This window comes from Perca flavescens, chromosome 1 (assembly GCF_004354835.1).
Source record: "Perca flavescens isolate YP-PL-M2 chromosome 1, PFLA_1.0, whole genome shotgun sequence".
Taxonomy (NCBI): domain Eukaryota; kingdom Metazoa; phylum Chordata; class Actinopteri; order Perciformes; family Percidae; genus Perca; species Perca flavescens.
The window spans coordinates 20,965,368-20,987,346 of NC_041331.1; the positions used below are offsets into that span (position 1 = coordinate 20,965,368).

Below are 21,979 nucleotides of genomic sequence, written 5' to 3' on the forward strand. Positions count from 1 at the left end.
TATACAATGATATTGTCCAAACCTTCTCCCGCCAACCTACTACTCCCGCTGACTGGGCTGATAACTCTCTTACTAGCTGAATTTGTAATAGCCTTCCTTTCTTTCTGAATGACTAGTTTGGCTAGTTGAGCTAGCTGCATTACTAGCAAGCTTAATGAATGGCAACATTCCAATTCCAATCAAATTTCAAATTATATCGTGGCCGGGTTGGCTCAGTAGAGCAGGCGCACATATACTGAAAGGTTTATGCCTCGACGCAGAGGACCACTTTTATTTTTTTTAATGCAGGACTTTTACTGGACTTTCCTCTTTTGTTGTCTTTTCTTGAAAAAATAAAAGTAGAAAGGTATTATCAGCAAAATGCACTTAAAGTGACATATTCATAATGCAGAAACACTACTTTCAGAGTTATGAATTATTCATAACACATTGTGTTTGTAGATATTATTATTTAATGTTTGTCAATGTGTAGCCAATAAGCCAATAATATAAGCCCCTATATTTTGCCTGTAAAATCTTAATCCAAAAGTAAAACCTGACTGCAAATAAATGCTGTGGAGTAAAAAGTACAATATTTCTTTCTGATATGTGGTGATATAAAGTAGCAAAAGATTGAAATACTTCTTAAAGTACTTAAAGTACTTCTAAATTGTACTTAAAGGAATACTTCACTCTCCAAAGGATCATTTGCATATCGATTGCTCACTTTGTTTTACCATGAGTTCTTGGAAGCCTCCACGGTAAACAACTAATCCAAAAACTGAAAAGATTCATGATGAATTGAAGTAATAGTGGGGTGGGCTTAGATGACATCCTATTACGTTATTATTCTCCGTTTTTTGGGGTGCAGTACTTAAGTTACATTCCAACACAATATGTCAATGCTGTGTTTACAACTTGTTCTGCTACTCCCAAGTGGCCAAACAATCAAATCATTCTTCTCTAAATAATTACAGGAATATTTTAAGTACAAAAAAGAGGGTAATGTATGCATTTTATTCAGTAATGTAGCAATGAAATCCCCATCACAGGATTATTGAATATAGTTTCTGTTACAAATACACTCTTAGTTTTAATAGGCTACTTGTCCCTTAGTTGTATACAACTCTTTCTGAGTTAATGTGAGCTGTTATTTCTGCCAACAGTGGGCAGCAGAGCGCCTTCTCTCTGTAAAGATGGTTTTGGTTAGGCTTTCAGTACTTGGTTCATCTTTACAACACATGAAGCCCTTTTACAGAAAAGGCTAATCTAGACTGCCTAATGGACACGCTATATCTTTCCAGCACCACATGAAATGTCTGCATGTGCTCCAGTATGAGACCATGTTGTTCGGGAAGTGTGTGTGGGGGGCGAAGGAAGGGAAACATCAGGGCGCCAACTGCCTCTGCCTGAAATGACAGAGACAGGTGCTGCAAAATCACCCCTTTATACCAGAACTTACACACTCACACTCATGGACACACCAACACATGGAAGCATGCCGGCACCCACTCAGCACACTCTAGCACGCACTCTTAATTATTTCACTGCTCTACCTTCTAACACGAGAGTTTCTAGACTGTAGTATCAACAGTATCTCTGTCTCCTGTACATTCATAATTTAGAGTTTCATTTGTGTAGTTGATTGCTTGTTATCCTGTTAAGGAGGTAATGTTTTCGGTGCTGTTTGTCAGCAGGATTAGCGGAAAAACTACAAACACGATTTTCATGAAACTTGGTGAAACGGTGTGGCATGGGCCAAGGAAGAACCCATTAAATGTTGTACTGGATCCGAATCACAGGACGGATACATGTATTCTGTTAACATTGAGAGAAATTACCTTGCATTGCCTTGGCATAGTTCTGCGCTCTCTAAGTGCCCTTCTTGTTTATAACTGTGATACTTAATGTTAGTCTATGGTTTTTAACATGAATATGCATCTGTCCCACAGGTAAAGCAGTGTCTATGTGGTGAAAGGGAGGCCAATGTGGTCCGAAGTTGTTTACTTCCAAAAGATCTGTATCGGCCTTTGACCTCTGAGCAGACTTGCTGAAAGGGTGTTGAAAGTAGCGCTTAGGAGATCTAACCGTCCCAAAATGCCAAACACATCTTTCCTGCTGTTTGTGTTTCCCCTGAGAACACATAACCAACAAAGTAAACTAATTTTCTCACTCTGTTTCTGGACAACAACAACCTTTTCTTGCAGCTGAGGTGTTTGCCTAAAACACTTGTACTTCATCACTCATGGTAGTGTTTCTGTCAAATTTGAAGCATAACAGTAATGGCAATGTCTGCTTTGACATCACCCATTGAGCACCATTAGATCTTCATCTTCTGCTCTGACATGAATGTTCAAAATAGCAGGAGATCAAAGAGTTCTGGCTGAATGTTCTGAATGTGTGAGGGCACGACACAGACCGCACCAGACCACAAGGTTATGTATGCGGCCTCACGACATGAAGGTTGATCCGGACAAGATGGATTTAAGAAGAAAACAAGCGCTGAGCTACTTAAGGCTTTAAACACAAGAGTATGTTGTGCTGTCTAGTGGGGGCTGTAAAATATATTTTTTTTATTTCCTCACAGTGTGGCAGCAACAGATGTCAAAAGACAAATCGATGTAGGGTGTGTTCAAGGAACTGTTGAACTGATTTTTGTGGCTATTTAGTTCTGGGATTGACGTCATTGGCTGTTTTTCAGTTTTAGTTTTGTTGTAACGTATTACTATGGGCTAATGGAGACAGATGTATTTGCTTCCAAATCTTTAAAGTATAATACCATTGTCAAAAAAAAAAGTATTATCAATTTAAAGTGATAGAGGTTCTGCTTTGGATGTATTTGAAAGTTGTGGCAACGTGATATCATGACTTTGCGTAAACATACATGCACACTATCTTAAGCCAAGTGGCGTGTTATCTGTACGCATTTTGAGCTATCCGGGTGTATGTCTACGCTGTATACAGCGGACGTAAACATACATACATACATGTTATCGCCACGTGGCGTGATATCGCGACGATAACGATAAGAAAGCGACGGTTGAGTTTAGGAAACGTCACACGTGGGTTGGGTTTAGAAAAAGAACAACGGGGTTGGATTTAGTAACAGAAGAAAGTGACGGTTGAGTTTAGGAAATGTGACACGTGGGTTGGGTTTAGGAAAAGAACAACTGGTTGGGTTTAGGAAAAGAAGAATGGGGTTGGCAAAGAAGAAAGCAAAGGTTAAGTTTAGGAAACGTCACACGCGGGACATGATCCCCGGTCTCCTGGTAAAAGTCCTGTGTTTTACCCATCCTCCACCCCAACCAACCTCCCTATGCGGATTTTCGCTATTTCATACTACTTGCTACGGCGTCAATTCACAAGCAATTGCAAGGTAATGTAAGTCAATGGAGGCCAAACGGAGTTTATAAACACGCTAAAAAGCGAGTATGCGTCTTCATAACATGCCAATAATGGCATACAAATTACACAAAATACATACGCCATTTCACAAGATCAGTCTGGTTGTAGAATAGTTCTGCATAGAGCTGAAACAATTGGTTGACAGATTGATTGATAAATTGATTGATTGATTAGTCAATCAACAGAAAAATAATCAGCAACTATTTTGTTAATCGATTAAAGGACCAGTGTGTAGGGTTTAGACGGACCTATTGTATTGGCAGAAATGGAATATAATATTCATATGTTTTCATGGTGTATAATTAACTGAAACAAAAAATCTTTGTGTTTTGTTTAGCTTAAAATGAGGCTTCATATCTACATAGGGAGCGGGTCCTTTTTCACGGAGCCCGCCATGTTGCATCACCATGTTTCTACAGTAGCCCAGAACGGACAAACAAAACACTGGTTCTAGAGAGAGCCTTTCTGATTTTTGCGTTATCTGAAGGCCACCATAGATTTTACCAAAAGCCGTCTCTGGTTTTACTACATGCTTGGAAAGGTAGCGATGGGGGAAGGGGTATTCAGTTGGTTGGACTGCAACCTCATCGCTAGATGCCACTAAATCCTACACACTGCTTCTTTAATTGTTTAATAAATGAGTAATTTCTTTGAAGGAAGAATACCAAACATTTGCTGATTTCAGCTTCTGTTTGTTTCTGCTTTTCTGTTTGACATCATTGTAAACTGAAAATCTTTGTGATTTGAAGTGTTGGTAAGTCCTACTTTGTATTTGTCCAGATTGTACATATTATTTTGGCTTTCTTGCTCTCTCTGTAAAACACTGTTGTTTTAAAAAAAAGTTTACTTACTTACATGAGAGTGGGGACTGTGATGTCTACACCAACAGCTGCCCTGCCTCTCTCTCTCTCCCCCTCTCTCTCTCTCCCTCTCTCCCTCCTTCTGTCTCTCTCTTTCTCTCATCAGTCTGTGAGTGACAGCACATGTGCTGGGGTACATGGGAGGGCCGCTGCTGAAATTCTAACCCCTTACCCCACGACAGTGAGACATACTCCGGCTATGGACAGGGAGGAGCTGTGAGAGACAAACGCTGGGAGAGGGAAGGAGGGACAGAGAGACAGCAAGAGCAAGAGGATAGAGAGAAGGAAAGAAAGGAAAAAGTTTCAGGGTTGGAGAGTTTGGCCTTTTTCATCAAGTAGAGCCACTCAGGAGCCCAGTTCTTACCAAAGGAGCCTCAGATCTTTCAGTCATCAGGGGCCTGGTCATACTGAGTTTCTGAGTGCAGGTACTGAGGATGGCGGTACAGATGTTGATGGTGTGTGTGCTGGGTGCTCTGCTTTGTCAGGTAAGAAAAATCTTTGTCTTTTCATAGCTGCTGTTAACTAAAATGAACAAAATATGTTGATTTATTGTTTCTGTGTTTAGTGGACAGTTGTTGATTTAGTTTAACGTTTGACTCTATAAAGAACGTACAGCACAGGTGCCAGAGCAAGTGTAGCAAGTATAGTGAGCAAGTGTAGTGTCCCTCTCCATTTATTTTCTGATTGCTATAAATATGGGTATAACAAGTCATTGAACCTATGGATTGGATAGGCTGCTGTAAAGGTACTCCACTTGCACTTGAGCTGTCCTGTGTGAAACTGGCCCCCTCTCTGTCCCTGCTGTACGGATTCAGGCTACCCCCAAATTTTAGCCCAAGACTTCCTGTCCCTCAGAGTCTGATCTTGGTTAGAGAATAACCTTCAGCTGCCCCACTCTTCAAATATACAGTTTATGTTTTTACCTGAGTGATGTCTTCAACTAAACTGATTTTCATCAATAGAGGCACTAAACTGGCTCTGCAATCAGAGGTTGCGGCTGATCTAAACATTTCATCCTGGTTGGAAAGAGGATGATGAAGTGTTTTGAGGAGGACAAGACTCCAGATGTGTACAGAGGGCTCAGGGCATCATTAGTGGCCCTGTCAGCAGACGCCATTATCCAGATCTAAAATGGATGACAATGTAAACTGACATATTACCAACAGCACTTCCAACCACCATCAGTCTTTCTCTCTGTTTGGAGAAGGAATGAAGCCCAGGTGGGGAGGGTGAGTGAGATGGCCTCCAGTGATTCTTCAGGGAAGTCTTGCTACCTTGTGCTCTATAATTCAGAAGTTGCAGATTCTGTGTAGCTGTAGAAATGAATAATTTAGATTTTCTCAATCGGTGTCTCTGACCTTGTCAAAAGTTATTGCAAATTTTCAGTTTCTGTGTGGTTGAAAGTCTTGGTGAATGTATGCTGCTTTTGTGGGTCATGTTCATATGCCATGGCTAAGTGATTGTGGGAAAAAAAAAACGTGTTGTCTTTTTAACATGGGATGAACCATACCAGTTTGTCGCAGTGAGGCCTAAGCCACTAATGACATTACACAAAAGATATTTCAGTCAAATCCTCAGGACCTCAGTAATAATTTTATTTATGACCTTCCATAAAATTAAATAAATAACCCTGTGGATGACTTGAAAGACCTGTAAACATTGAAGTATGACCTTTAGGGTGCAGGAGCCCAGGCTTCAGGCTTGATGCAGATATCAGAGAACTACTTAAGTTCTGTGTGGTGAGGCAGATATGTGGTTATGTTGCACCTTCAAATGCCAGAGGTGTTACAAGCCCAAGATCCCCAAATAACAAAAAGTGTCTCTTTCAGTTTGATTACTGTATTGTATTCAAAATGTAAAGTTTATAGCTTACTCTATCACAAGGAACAGCAGGTGTTCCAACATTACAGCAAAAAAAAGCATCAAAAAATCTAAAACTATTTCGACCTCGACCATTACTCACTTTACCAATAAATCCCTGAATACACTTTGTCTAGCGAAGCCATTGGAATCCATTGAAACTGCCTTGAATCTAAGCTGACCACAGCTGCCAGCCCCCACTAATAAACAAGCTGTAAACTTTTTAAATCCACCTTTCAAGACTACAGTGGCTGAAAACATAAAAAGATACATTGTTGGTGGAGTATTCCTTTAATGAGTGAATCTGCATCATTAATAGTAGCCTTTTACAGAATCTCAAGTCCCTATTTGTTCATGTTGGAAGAGGACAATTTGCTACATGCTAAGCAACAGTTGCTAAAAGCTCACATTTCAACACACATACAGTTTGGACATGGCTTCTTTTCAAGTAAAACAAAACAAATAGACATTTGTCCTGATTTAAAAAAAAAGGAAATAGTTTAACCCATCAGCAGCTGTCAATCCAATCCAAAGGCTTTGTCACCTGATAGCTTCCAGTTCTTTTTTAATTTTCAGTGAGCTGGTGTTGTTTTGAACTGGGCAGTGTTTCGGGCCTTCTGGGTGTCTGTTGTGTTGAGGAGTGGGCAGCAGCCACAGCTGTTCCCAGATGCATACGTGATGCCATTTGTCCCGCTCTGTAATCCCCCTCGCGGAAAGAGGAGTGGGCCGTTTCTGAACCATGAAATCGGGTACAAATCAAGAGTCTGTAGCAGCGACCAGCTGGCGCTGAGGTCTCACTCATCGGAAACAATCAGTCAGAGGATTTAGGGTCTGAATCACAGGTCCTGCTGGGTGTGGATACCTGCCGGCTGTTTTACACTGACTAGGGTTTCAGAGGGAGCTAAGGGTGGAGAGACAACTTCCAGATTGTTAAAACTAGTCGACTGAATAGTGAAGTCCTTTCCTCTTTATTATTATATTTTATGGACTGAGACATGTAAAACCAAGTGGTGGCAGTTGTTGTTTTAGAGGTCATGCATAAGAAAAAGCTAGCAGCAATGTTACAATGGGTTTGTAAATTATGCCATTTTGTATCCCCAATAAATAAATTAATAAACCCATGTAGAGATGTTTAAAAATGCAGTCTTTAAATGGGTAAAGACTTTATTTTTAAATTTCTTCTTCTTTCTATTAACATTTTAAACCCCTTTTTCCGTTTAAGTTTTTTTTTTTTGAAAACTGTATACTATACTTACTGTATACCTACATTTTGTTGTTGTATTATACTTGCATTGAGTTAAATATTCAAACCCAGGACTTCATCATTTTTCACATGTTTATATTTATACAAATTCAGTCTGATGTAGTTGGTATCCCTGGAAATGTTGGGATCTCCACTCAAACTTAAGTACTGCTGGTTTTAAATGTGTTTCTCCTAGTGTTCTCTCAGCTTAAGTTTGCAAAGATGCATTAGGAGGTTATTGTTTAAACAGATTATGTTTTTGTTCTGGCATATTCCCATTAACAGAATATATGATGGGAAAGTAGAGGAGAGGGACAGTTCATCCCTGTATTAATAGTAAATCTGTGCCTCTTCCACATCTCGAAGATTCTTCCCCATGCTCTACTGAATGAAGAAACGATAAAATGTCATTCTCGTTAATTTAATCCACCACTTTAGTCGTCAGAAAAGATTCTTTTCAATTATTTTTCCAGTAACTCCATTTTAAATGAGCCCTACTTTTATTCTTAGTTTAATATTATAATCTTGCTCAGCATTCCCAAAGCTCGGACATCTGCTCCGAGGAGGACTTACACTGTGGCACCATAAATAGGGTGTCCATGCCAATGCCAGGCAGTCATGACTTAGCAAAGTGTAGGGGTGTGGGACCAGTACTGTTTTTGACTGACTGGTTGAATGTCCAGTAACAGAAGTGACCAGATTGACACCTGTGTGACCTCTAGCCCTGTGGCTAAAGGGACAGACAGGCATGCTGCAGGCATTACTTCTCGGCTGGACAAGAGTTCCTGAGTTATTGCAACGACTGTTCCACTCACACAGTGATATATACTCCTCTACACAGCAACAGTGGACTCTCTCAAGGGGGTACCTTACCAATACATCCAAATGTTACAAGATGGCAGATAGTATTTTAGTCAAATGTAACACTTTTGACAAACTGGTATAATTTTAATTTGTCAGAGTTGCATTTCTCCACATTTGTAGCGTGGAGTAAACATCCCTCACACCTGTTACCATTTCTTACAATCAATCAGTGTTTGAAACATGTATTTGCATTGCCATGTTAAAATGCACTAAAACTAAGGTAGTTTAAAGGCGTGACGGGAAGGACAACTGTAATGGCTTGTGAGTAGTGTGATGTAATGTATTTGTGCCAGTAGCAATACTTAGAAGGTGGACAGCTCCGATGGCTTTGTGACCCCCTAAATATCTTTTCTCTTTCTGTTTTGATATGCAACAAGTACTGTAAATTGTACTCTTGTTACTACAAATTACATTACTTTTTAAATTTTAAGTTGTTACTTATCAGAGTACCTAATGTGTTTATATGTTTATAACCATTGGTTAATACAACTGTGACTCTTCTTCTGTTCTTACAGGGTCATCTTTAATTATGACCAGTGTGTGTATTTTTACCAAATGTAACCAACCAAATGTAGTGTGGCTTCCTATTGATATTCATGGCTTCTCTTAGAACGATGATCATTTATATTTTATATGTTTATAGTTTTATATATTCAGGTTATTATGAAATTATTTATTTTAAAATAATCATTCATTTGATTATGCCATTTTCAATGTAAGGCTTATCATTACCAATTGTCTTCTATTACAGTTTTTGCTGATTGCTTACACACTGAAATCAAAAGTATTACACAATATCAAAACCTTACACTAAAGGGCCAAAATATTGGCCTAGATGTGCACCACTATAAGCACAATGTCAGCCCCACACTTTTTGCAAAACAATACACACAGTGATTTGTAAAACACTAAACACACTTGTATACATCAGACACAGAAATACATCATGATGTCACTTCCTGGCAATTCTAAAGCACTGACTGTCATATTACCACACCTATGAGCCAATCTGCTTAACTGTAGACACACCAATCAGGTTCAAGCACTATAAAAATGCAGCAGGTAAGTCTAGTATTTTATGTACTGTATTTTCATTTTTTTTTGAGATCTTTCTTTTTATTTTATTTATTATTTTTACTGTAATTGTAACCTGTACTGGATACAGTATTTTATGTTTGTCTGTTGTTTGCTGAGCTAACAGTGTTATACACACTACTGTAGTAGCATGAAAACTGGGACAGGTTTAGTTGAGATTCTCCATGTTGACATGTTGACTGATTTGAATATATGGAGAGAAATAAATTATATTTTCCTCAGTCTGCAGCATTGGTATGGTGTAGTGTTTGGTGGACTTATTGTATATTTGCACTTTCTCTGTGTACTTCATTTACAGTACTCTAATCACTAATAAATATAATTGCTAAAAGTGTTTTAGGTTAGCAACGGCAGTGTGTATCTGGTTCAAACTGAATTACTGTAAGTCTTATGAAACGTGTGTGTTTCATACGGTAACAAAATATGTTTTTTAGAAATTAATGCAAGACTGTTTCATTTTGCAAAGGGTCTGAGGTGTTCTGCTGATTGTGTGTGTGGTTGTGATAATTGTGTGTAGTGTTCTGAAAAAACAGTCCCTGTTTTCAAAACAGTGCTTAAGCAATCGAAAAAAAATATCTAAGTATACTGACTACGATACTACGATATATATTGTTATCATCTTTATTACATATTGATTCTCTATCTGGTTTTGTAAAGTGTCCTTGGCTAAGTTGAAAAGCGTTTATTAATAAAATGTATAATTATAATACTGTATTGAAAGGTAATTTAGTGCACATATCTTGATTTAAAGTATTTCAAATGAACCAGAATACTATTTGAAATGTGACAATGCACTTTTGTTCTTCAAAGCCGACATCAAAGAGGTGGAATCGAACTTTCTTGGTCTCATAAACACTCCAACAGAGTGTTTAACGGTTCTTCTTTGAGGGCATATCATTCCCAAACAAGCTGTCTATACTTCTGTGAGGGCTCGAGGTGAAAGGCCGAGCTGTAAAAGTATCTGGGAAAAACCTCTAAAAACAGTTAATCTGTGTGTGGTGTCGTCATTCAGCCTGTCAGAAACAGCACTCATTGGTCTAATTGGTAACATGACTCTTTGGTGTTACCGCATCTTGGTCTGGTAAACACATTATAACAGTGGCAGATACTTAGTGGGGCCACTATCCAAAACACAGAGTCATTTTAATATCAGATTAAAGGGACTGAATAAGACACTGATATGTGTGAAAAGGTAGTGTGCAAAATAAGAAATGGTGTTTGGTGGTTGTGAGCTTTTTCTGACTATCTCTTAATGTTTTATATTCTGGAAAAGATGCAGCACTTTACTTTTTGTTGCGGTAACTTTCAGCATTACCAAAGAATAGTTGATGTATGACTGCAACTTTTAAGGTGGTCACGTTAGTCTATCAAACTTCTCGTTGCTCCTTTGGTGACTAAAGCGTGGTGGACTGGAGAAGAGTTGTGTGATGTGTTTGATTAACTTAAATTGAAGCTCACACTTGTCTGCACCTCACACTTGTCTGCACCTCACTGTGTGTGCGTTCTCAAAGTTAGAAAAGGGACCACACATTAGCCAAAGTGTCCACAAATCAGGCAAACCTAGAAAGTGCTATACTTGGAAATACAACTGTGATGCAGCTGTTATTGATGTTGAGGTTAAGTGACAAGGCAGAATGTGTGCTATGCCAGCAGAGGTTTGAGAACTCATATACTGTATGCACAAGTCTTAAGTATGGAAGTAGATAAGGATGAATTTGTGTGGGTGACATGCACTGCTGGAATGTCAGTGTAAACATCTCTGTGAGAGTGGAGATGACGATGGCTACAAAAAGTTAAATTGGTGGGGGTCGAGAATATAGAACAGTCTAAGATTAGCCTGCCCTCTGACTTGGCCAGCAGATGCCAGCCATGGTTGCCATTCCTCCCCGCACTGTCCAGCAGCATGCCAAAGGATCAGTATATCAGATCACCCGCCCCAGAAACAAGGAAGGCCTTCACAAAATATTCACATATTTATCAACTGTCCATTATTTGGCTTATGTATTTACGAAATACTTAATATCTACTGAAACAGGTCATTCATTAAGATTTAGTTATATTTGAGTGAAGTCACACAGACAAATATTACAGACAAAGCTTTTTGGCAAGTTATAATACATCCACATTTTATTTCTGCAATTGCTTATGCCTTTGAGCTATTAAACATATGGGAAGTAATGCTGATTCCGGTGAATTCCCACAGAAAAGAAGGAAGCAACTTGTGGAAATGTATGTGCTTATGTGTGGGTGGGTGTTTTGTTGATGCACATGCATGTGTGTGTGTGTGTGTGTGTGTGTGTGTGTGTGTGTGTGTGTGTGTGTGTGTGTGTGTGTGTGTGTGTGTGTGTGTGTGTGTGTGTGAGAAAGCCTGTATATGAGTGTGTCTGTGGAATTCCTACAGCACAGCAGATCCGTAAGGTGACCCCAAACTCCCAGTCAGGTGCAGAGCTGAGCATAAAGGGGAATTTGTGAGTGTGAGTGGGAATGCGGGTGGGAAAGCATAGGATCTAAATCCAAAGTCGACAGCTGTTCGTGTGTGTGTGTGTGTGTGTGTGTGTGTGTGTGTGTGTGTGTGTGTGTGTGTGTGTGTGTGTGTGTGTGTGTGAGTATGTTTCTCACATGTTTGTTTTGTCTGTGAACGTGGTCAAGGCAGCGAAGTGCTGAATGGGGGCTTGTGAAATGAGCGTGAGTGTTTGTGTTTCCTGGTCCTGAGATGAATTTGCACACAGATCAAAGTGAGCTGACAAAGACGTGTATTAGTGAGTGAAACCTGAAGCTGTGGCCCTGCATCCCTTCCGTTGCCCTGGACAATCCCATGGATTCCACATTATAGACAGCCTCAGCGCCTACAGCTAGCATGCAGCCATTCGATCAGACTGTTGGGAATGTTATAGCACTAAGGGAGACTCTTGGCATGGTTTTAAACAGCTGCAAACATATATAATGACATAATTTGTCTTCCATGAAGGAGAATTAAAGGAACCAAAAATATACTCAATGTGATCCCTATCTGAATGTTCCTGTGACTTTCTTTTGTGTGAGTTTCATGTTGTACTTGTTTCCTTCAGATGTGGAGCTGTGCAGAAGAAGAGGCCCTTCACCCATGGAGAAATCAAGGCAAGGGAGTGGTCAGAGTGAAGAGGGACTGGATCATCCCTCCAATCAGAGTGCTGGAGAATAGCAAGCAGGTTCCCGAAGACCTTGTCCAGGTAAAAATGTTAAATTATAGCTTTTCACAGCATAATTTAATCAGTGGATAACTGCTGCTTTATTTCTGGTATAAATGGTATTTACTGTTTAGGTTCGCAATTTTAAAGTCTGTCTAAAAACAATAGTCAGGGGCCCATATGTACACTGAAACATAATTTGCTTGATGTAATCATCCCTCCTGGTTATACTGATTAGTAAAAGATCCCCCTCTAAATTTGCTTTCAATGTAAGTGATGAGGGGACAAAATCCACACTCCTTGTTCTGTGCAAAAATGTATTCAAACATTTATCTGAAGCTAACAGAGAGATTTTTCCCAATACAAAGCAATTTAGCTAGACATGCTAACGTTTGCAGCTTACATTAGAGCAGACAAACACGCTGTTTAATTAATTCCTTACACTTTTACTCTTTTTTTTTTTTTTTGGTGTTGGAAAGGTTAGAAAAAATGCCTCTTTATAAACAGAGTTTCCCTATAGTGCCAAACATGCTGCTTCTCTACAGTGCATAGTTACGGCTGCTGAACTATGATTGGACAATCGCTGTGTGGGGAAAGGGTTTAGCTATTGGTCAATTGTGACAGGGGAAGCAAAATGGGGACTTGAGTAATAACAGCAGGTGCCCATTTTTTGCCTAACAAAATGTATAAATAAATATATAAAATGCAAGTAATAATAATACATTTTAGACTGCTATAAAAGAAGGGCCTTGTGTTTTATTCCTTTGTAGACTAAACTATCATGCATCATATTACTCTTAGACTGTATAGAGCTATTACTGTATACTGGATCCAGTTAAACACAGCGCTATACTAGCCATGCACTGCTGATTGTAATACTTCATCACAGATGATCACACACAGCACAGACCAGTGTTAAAAAGACATGTTAAATGTAAATGTTGTGTTAAGGCTGTCACAGACGACCAGTAAGTGTATAAATCCTACCGTACAAGGAGAATTATAGAGCCTCTTTTACATTGTGGTGAAAATGCAGCAGAGACCATATGTGAAAGAAAGTGAAAACAAAATGCATAAAATATAGACTTCTTGCTATTATAAGTTAAGAATATAATTTCCTGCCATAAGTCAAAGGCCTGCGAAAGTTTAAACACTGTTGTCTCAAGGTCCTTAACTGTCAACATGCTCACATCTGGTGGTACGACATATGGTTTACATTCCTCCCCCCACCTCCCCATGAGGTTGTGATGATCACCAACTTTATCTCCTCTCTCTCTCTTTGACTAGATCAAATCGGACAAAATCTTCACAGGTGAGGTGATCTACAAGCTAGAGGGACCGGGGGTGGACCAGGATCCCAAGAATCTGTTTGAGATTGATGATAAAACTGGAATAATCAGGAGTAAGCGGCCGCTGGACAGAGAGAGACACAACAGCTTCACGGTGAGACAGCATCTCTCGGAATCAGGTTTAATTGCCAAGGAGTACTTACAAGGAATTGGTGGCCTTGGTGGTTGGTGCACACATAAACAAAAATACATATTAAACATTATTATGAAATAGGATGTATTTATGTATCTAGATCTATGGAGATTTTAAATCACCATGGAAATGTGTTTCAAAGCACAATCAAACAGAGGTACTAAACACCCAAGCCACAATGCAATCAATAAGACCTTACACAACGTGTTTAAGAGCTTAGGTCCATGTTTTTGCCTTAAAGCATTTATCAGTGTCTCAGACACCAGTACAAACAGCCAGATGTCAGTTTCCAAGGGCTTTTATGGGCATCTTGGGAGAGAGCTGTTTCGGGCCAGATGAATGTGATGATGTTGAACCAAACATCCTGCACATTTCTTTCTGCCATTTCCATCATATGTTGTGTACAGATACCACAAATACCCACAGTTGACACATGAGTGTTGGATGTATCCTTCATGAAATGCAAGAGATTTGTGGTAATTAATAGGAAGAAACAACAATCTCATGATTGCAGCTTTCATTGACATTAACATTTGTCTGTTATATCTGTGTGTGTGTGTGTGTGTGTGTGTGTGTGTGTGTGTGTGTGTGTGTGTGTGTGTGTGTGTGTGCGTGTGTGCGTGTTGTGTATGCGTGCGTGTGTAGCTTAAAGCCTTTGCGCTGTCCCCCAGTGGAGAGAGACTAGAGAATCCGTCCACTATAGAGATAGTGGTGCTGGATCAGAACGACAACAGACCTGCCTTCACCCAGAGCCAGTTTGATGGCATTGTCTCTGAGTTCTCAGTCCCAGGTACGTGTATTACACGCTGCATTACAAACCTTTCATAACAACCTAACATTGTTCCAAAAAGCCATCTTAAACGCCCTTCCTTAAGTAGATTCAAAAGTTTATAAGTAGCTTTGACTGAAGTATAACACCTACCCCATACATTCTGTTTGTTTCAGTGTGTCATTGAAACTACAGTATAGCGTTTAACAGCTTAAATCTGCTATAATCCATATATTTACATTAACAATTGACATATAATTATGATAAGCTTATTCTGCAGTTCTCCTCAGCTCTGCAGAGCGTTTTAGAGTCTTTCAGCTCACTGTTTTGGTTTTGCCACTTTCATTAGCATTGTTTTCAGATGCAGCCGACAGCTGTTTTCAGCTGGAGTACCCTAAAATCTGACTGTACAATATCTGCTTAGCACCAAACAGCAGACAGACAAAGTACATAGTGAACATAGTGGAGCATGTAGTACCTAAAGAGTCAGATATTGCCTTCCGGAGTTGGTCAGACTAGAAATAAAAGAAGAGTGAATATTGGACTTATATGTGTAAATAAGCATCTGTTTGCTAACAAGTTTGCCAAATCAACTTACATCAAATATGTCAGTGTTGTGATTACAGCTTGTTTTCTCTGCCTGGATTGCAGGTTTAAGTAAAATATTCAAATCAAGTAAATTGTTAGTAAAGGCACATTGTCTTTCCGTTTTCAGAATAGTACGGTTTAAGACTTGTTAAATGTTTTGTAAAGTATGACATTTTTTTCAGTGAAGTCCTGCAGCCTCAGCACATATCATTCATACCGACTGATCTTTCCAGCTGACCAAAGCTTTCGATTCATTTTGACAGGCACCTCAGTGATGTCAGTGTCAGCCACTGATGCAGATGACCCAATGACAGAAAACGCTTTTCTGAGTTACTCCATCATTGGCCAGGAGAGCATTCCTGCCAACGCTGTTACCAAGACTATGTTTGGTATCAACAACGAGACAGGAGCCATCTACACAAGAGATGTAGGCCTGGACCGAGAGGTAAAACGCAGGTTAAGATGCAGATTTTTGCAGATCATTGTCGTATGGTTCATTTCACTAATATGTGCTGTATTCTGTCCTAGGTGGTGAAAAGTTTCCGATTAAAACTGCAGGTTGCTGATATGGGGGGCATGGGACTAACAAGTGAGGGTGTGGCTATCATACATGTATCTGATATCAACAACCACGCCCCACAGTTCAGCCCTGCCTCGGTGAGTCTCAGTCAACAATATATGAGGGATATTTTGCAGTTGGTATTTTAAACACTTAAGTTAAACTGTTGAATCTTTTCATCTGTGTTTTCTGTGTGGTCCATGTAGTACAGTATGACAGCAGTGGAGAACAGGGAGGACTATGAGATTGGCCGGGTGAATGTTACAGACAGAGATGATCGTGGAACAGGAAACTGGGAGGCCAAGTACTTTATTTCCAACGACCCTGAAGGCATCTTTGCCATCAGTGCGGATCCTGCCACCAACGAGGGCGTTCTGACAGTGGTGAAGGTACAGTCTGCTGAACTGCTGTTAATTGAGAGAGTGTGAAGGAGGGGTTGTGGTGATTGTTGAGTATCCATCACACATAACGTTAGTGGATAAGGAAACAAATGATTTCTACCAGCTTTGTTCCTCACCTTGGCCTTATGATTTGATTTTCACATGAATGTTTTTATCATTTCTCAATATTCTTCACTGCGCACATGAAAACAAGCTTAATAACAAAGGGAATGGGTAAGAATGACACCCAATATAAATTCACACGCACACATAAATTGTCAGGTCAAAACTTTCTTCAAAAGGCAAACTTTTCAGGGATTAAGATAAGGATCTTACTTCATCTTCTTTCTTTCTTTTATCTTGACCATGATGTGTTTTGTAGTTTGTCTAATGAGTTTTGAAGTGGTTGTGGTAACTCTATATTCATTTATTATTTCCTCTTAATGTCAAAGGTTTTCCAAAAATAAATATGTGAAGTTTTGACACCAATATTTTAGTCAGTTTATAAGCAAAGGAATTTACCCTTACACTATGCTTCTTAAATCCAAATAAATATTGATTAACCATTCATTATATATCTGAAACTATATTCTCTATATATGTTGAATTATATGTTTGCCTGTAAATTAATTCATTCGATCTAGGAACCTTACTATGAATGTATTAGGAAAGTATTAGGAATTTAGAGACCCATTAAGTATCATGTCGCCGTGAATGTCGAATTTTGTTCAACCCACAAAACAAAAAAATTACCATTACTGTTCAGTCAGTGTTTGAAAGTGTACACCATTCATACAAAATCAGATATACCTTTGCTTTACATTCCAGTGACATTTCTTTAAAATCCATACATTTTCTATGTTCTATCTAAAGGAAAAAGAGTATGTGTTCACAAATGTTGACTGATCTGTTTGGGGCGCAGAAATAATTTTAATACATTTTCAAAATGAGTGGCATTGCCATTTAAAGTTAGACTGTGCTTTGAGGCCCTTAGTCACAGCTCAACAACTCTCTCTAGTGGTTGAGTTTTAAACTTGAAGTTACTCCGACAAAAATGCTTATTTGACTTTTCCTATATTTATGTAGATCGGTAAATGACTGAAATTTGAGCCTTTGTTATACATATAGCATTATAATTCATTCTCTATTATCCAACCACAGTGCAAGGTTTCCCTTCCACAAGCTTTTTCTGCTCTGTTTTGTCATGCAGCCTCTGGATTATGAAGCACAGCATGAGTATGTCCTGATTCTGACGGTGGAAAATGTCAATCCTCTGAGCAACAAGGCTCCCAACCTCCCAATGAGCACCGCTACAGTGGTGGTGACTGTCATGAACGAGAATGAAGCTCCTCATTTCAGGGAGGACCCCATACAGATTGTGGTCCCTGAGTCTGTGGTTCCTGGGACTTTACTGAAAAGCAACATCGCTTTCGACCCTGATAATTCTGACCTAAGGTACGGTCGTAGACTGTATAACGATGCAGCCGCAAAACAAGAGGAGCATTTTTGTGTTTTTAAGAATCCAAGTAAACTAATAAGATGTGTTTTTCTGCAACTTTTTCTCTGCTCTCTGTGGCAGGTATGAGATTAGCAGAGATCCTGAGAGGTGGCTGGACATCAACAGAGTTACAGGAGACATTACTGCCAAGAGAACCTTCAACATGCGCTCTCCAAATGTTAGAAACAATATCTACAATGCTGTAGTCAAGGTTACAGGTCAGTTTATCTACCCTTAATGCAAATGGCGGGTTTTACACCTCTTTTAAGAAAAAGATTAGTTGACTTGTAACTTAATGTTGTATTGTTATTTTTTGCTGTTTTTTATGACCGTTCACTTTCTCTGTATTGTTTGCTTTGTCTATTTTTGCTCATGTAATGCACCTTTGTGTCTGAATTGTTCTATGTAAATGCCTTGCCTTGCCTTATGTGACATTGCTGTGTATTTATGTTCTCCTGTGCAGATGCAGATGATGTGTCGACCACGGCCATAGTGGCCATCACACTGAAGGAGACCAATGACTTCGCCCCTCAGCTCTTCCCTCTGAGTGGCACCGTCTGTAGGGATGCAGGCAGCAGGAGTTCTGGTCTGGCTGTGAGTGCTGTGGATAAAGACCTTCCTCCGCATGCCGCACCCTTCACCTTTGAGATGCCTGACGATCTGTCAATCAACTGGACTGTTATTCAAGTCAATGGTAAGGAGAGAACACCAGGGGTGGGGATGGAGTGAGAGGTGTTTCCATGAATTTTCTAACCTTCCTCCATTCTCCTTCCTTCTTCAGATACTCATGCTGTGCTTCAGCCCCTCATAGAGCTGGAGGCAGGAGAGTATGCGGTCACAGTGTTTGTGTCAGACTCTGGCAGCCCAGTTCAGAGCGCTTATGCTCAGGTCAACGTCACCGTGTGTCTCTGTGACTCCTTTGGAGACTGTAAGTCTGAGGCGGGGGCTGTCCTAGGCTCCAGTGTGGGAATCAGCTTCATCGCTCTCATCATCATCATGGCCAGTATTGCACTCCTACTGCGTAAGTGAACCATCCAGTCTTAACATTTTGGGTTGTTGTTTTTTGCAACAAGAATAAAGCAAACATGACCCTAGTTTAAGATATTTCCAATTCAAATAAATGACTCTTGAAGATGTGCTTGTTTGAAGTTCAGCATACAAATAATCACAAACATTTCATGTCATTGTGTGTCATTTACGTGACAAACAAAAAAGATAAGAGCTGTAATAATTAGTCAATTGACAGAAAAATAGTTGGCAACTATTTTGATAATCAATTAAGTGTTAAGGTCATTTTTAAAGGAAAAAATACAAATGGTAAATTCTAATAGAAAATAATTTTCAACTTGTCAAATATGACAATATTTTGCTTTTCTCAATCTTATATTATTTTAAATTGAACATTTTAGGGTTATTGATTGTTGGTTGGACAAAACAATACTTTTGTGGATATGACTTTGGACTGCGAGAGACCGGGACAGACATTTTCCACTATTTTCCGAGATTTTATAGACTAAATGATAAATTGGCAGATTAATCGATAATAAAAAGAATCGTTAGTTGCAGCCCTAATAACCGGATACACACGTTATCAATCAACACTTCATGGTTTCCCTCCGTTTGATTGCAGTGCTGCTCCTCCTGGCTGTGGCCGTGACCTCCTGTGGGAGACGCCACCATATCAAGAAAGGAACCGGCCTGCTTGTCGGGGAATCAGAAGATGACATCCGTGACAATGTTTTTAACTATGATGAGCAAGGCGGGGGTGAGGAGGATGAGGTAAGGCTGCTGCACAAGTCACAAGTCAAGTGAGTCACAAGTGAGCGATCCTGTGATCCAGTTTCTACATATTATCACTGTATTCTTAAAGTACATGCAGAGTCAATCTGTAGCTTCTTCTTCTCACCTTGCAGAATGCCTTTAACATTGACCTGCTGTGGAATCCCCATGATGCACCTTCGACCCCCGGGTCCTACTATCCTGGGTCTGGTGTTCCCCGAGGCAAGCAGCCCCTCAGGAAGGATGCCCCACATAACTTGCCCTCACCTATCTACCCACGGAGGCCTCCAGCGGATCCCACTGACATCGAGGACTACATCAATGATGTAAGAGCCTTCTACCATGACCCTGTTTTATCTCAATTTCATTTAAAAAAATGTATTCTAAAGGCACAGGCCATAACCTAAAGTTATATTCAAGGGTTTACACACCATTAAAATTCCAAATACAAAAGAGGAATTTACTATGACTCTCAAAGATATCAACAAGCCTAATAGACAGTCTAACACTGAATATTTAAATCTAGGGTTTGCATGTTTTCTGATGCTGTTAAAGCTTTGTTTAGATCTGTAACAATAAAACATGCCTATATTTCCAAAGGTGATCAGTTTAGAAAGGCTTATTTTTTCCAGCTATAAGTCAAACTCTTGTACTTGGAGGCGAACAACACTGTTACATATGTAAAAAAAAGTTGTTTAAAGCCTTTGTGATTATGTCCATTTACAATTAGAACAGCATTCCCAGGAAATTTGCTTTACCCATATCAACTTAAAAACCTTGTAATTTTTCTTCCCTCAGGGCCTGGAGGCTGCAGACAAGGATCCTAACGTTCCTCCGTACGACACAGCCCTGATCTATGACTATGAGGGCGAGGGCTCACTGGCAGGCAGCCTCAGCTCCATTGCTTCAGGCAGCTCTGATGGAGACCAAGACTACGACTACCTCAACAACTGGGGACCACGCTTTCAAAAACTGGCCAACATGTATGACCCACGTTAAGGTGGAAACAGAGAGAAGACCTGTGTGATCCCCCTCCCCCCTGCCCCTTTGGTGTTTGTTTTTTCTGGACACATATGAAAAGATTTTAGTCCAAGATTTGAAGTGTGCCATGGAAAAATAAATGCTATAGAAAAACATTGGCCTTTAATCTAATGTGCCTTAGGTTTTATTGAGGATCATTTGGACACAACTGACATAATGGCTTGCTGCAAAGTTGTGTGGTTAGCTCGGGAAAAGCAAATGAAAGTAAAATCGCAAGTTGACATGATCAGCCACGAGGCACGGAGCTGTGCATGCTTCAAGGCAAACAGGATGTTTAAATGATTGTCCGTGTCTGGTTTTGTTTATCCTCAGACTCAGCAATGACGCATACAAGAAGTCTGAGATATTAAACAAAATCGTCATGTATTTCTTTTCTTTTTTATATAAGTGATTATTTTATAAGGTAAATTTGCTTTGATATTGATTTTGTTTGTTTTTCCTTTTTTTGATCACAAATCCTCCATTCCATCATCTGTTACTTCTTTTTGGAAAACAATATTACTCAACAAAACAAACTGTACCACACTATATTCTGTAATCAAACTGTTTGGAGGTGAAGACTTTGAATGACATTTTATATATATATATATATATATATATGTGCATTGAATTTAGACTTTACCGGCGTCTACAGAATAAATGTAAATATTTTATTTAGTGTGTGTATTGTTTATTATTAAAGAAGACCTTCACACTGGGTTCACCATTCATACATGCACATATGTATACATTGCATTCAGGAAGTATTCTGACCCCTTCGCTCTTTTCACACTGTTATGTTGCAGCCTTCGTTGAAAAAAAAAAGAAGAAAAAACCTTATCAATCTACACTCAATATCTAATAATAACAAAGTAAAAACAGGGTTTTAGAAGTTTTTGAAAATGTATTAAAAAGAAAAACCACTAACATAAGTATTCAGACCCTTTGCTATGACACTTGAAATTTAGCTTAGGTGCCTTCCATTTCTATTAATCATCTTTGAGATATTTCAATGCCCTGATTGAAGTCCGCCTGTAGTAAATTCAATTGATTGGACATGATATGGAAAGGCGAACACCTGTCTATAAGGTCTCACAGCTGACAATACAGTTCAGAGAAAAAACAAAGCCATGAGGTCAAAGGAGCTGCCTGCAGTGCTCTGAGACAGGATTGTGTCGAGGCACAGAGCTGGGGAAAGCTACAAATAACTCTGTTGCATAGAAGGTTCCCAAAAGCACAGTGGCCTCCATCATTCTTATACGGAAGAAGTTTGTAACAACCAGGTCTCTTCCTAGAGCTGGACGCACAACCAAACTGAGCAATCAGGGGGGAGAAGGGCCTTGGTAAGAGAGGTGACCAAGAACCTGATGGTTACTCTGGCTGAGATCCTGTGTGAAGATTGGAGAGACTGAAGAGAGTTGAACAGAAAAA

General features: G+C 39.5%; 1 protein-coding gene across 1 annotated transcript; it reads left to right on the top strand.

The window, feature by feature from the left end:
• Nucleotides 1-4,367: 4,367 nt before the first annotated feature.
• On the top strand, nucleotides 4,368-21,129 carry cdh15 (cadherin 15, type 1, M-cadherin (myotubule)). Its single transcript, XM_028576191.1, has 14 exons — nucleotides 4,368-4,729; nucleotides 12,375-12,515; nucleotides 13,761-13,916; nucleotides 14,601-14,745; nucleotides 15,576-15,757; nucleotides 15,841-15,969; nucleotides 16,078-16,260; nucleotides 17,462-17,706; nucleotides 17,831-17,967; nucleotides 18,213-18,443; nucleotides 18,531-18,770; nucleotides 19,380-19,528; nucleotides 19,663-19,854; nucleotides 20,327-21,129. Exons 1-14 carry the CDS (start codon nucleotides 4,679-4,681, stop codon nucleotides 20,525-20,527), a joined length of 2,382 nt encoding a protein of 793 aa, XP_028431992.1. The 5' UTR covers nucleotides 4,368-4,678; the 3' UTR covers nucleotides 20,528-21,129.
• The last annotated feature ends 850 nt before the right edge of the window (nucleotides 21,130-21,979 follow it).

Bases quoted from the DNA above. Each gene is read 5' to 3' on its own strand.
- cdh15 (XM_028576191.1), top strand. From the start codon at position 4,679: ATGGCGGTACAGATGTTGATGGTGTGTGTGCTGGGTGCTCTGCTTTGT. The intron at 15,970-16,077 runs GTGAGTCTCAGT...TGGTCCATGTAG, and splicing joins CACAGTTCAGCCCTGCCTCG to TACAGTATGACAGCAGTGGA. The intron at 19,529-19,662 runs GTAAGGCTGCTG...CTCACCTTGCAG, and splicing joins GCGGGGGTGAGGAGGATGAG to AATGCCTTTAACATTGACCT.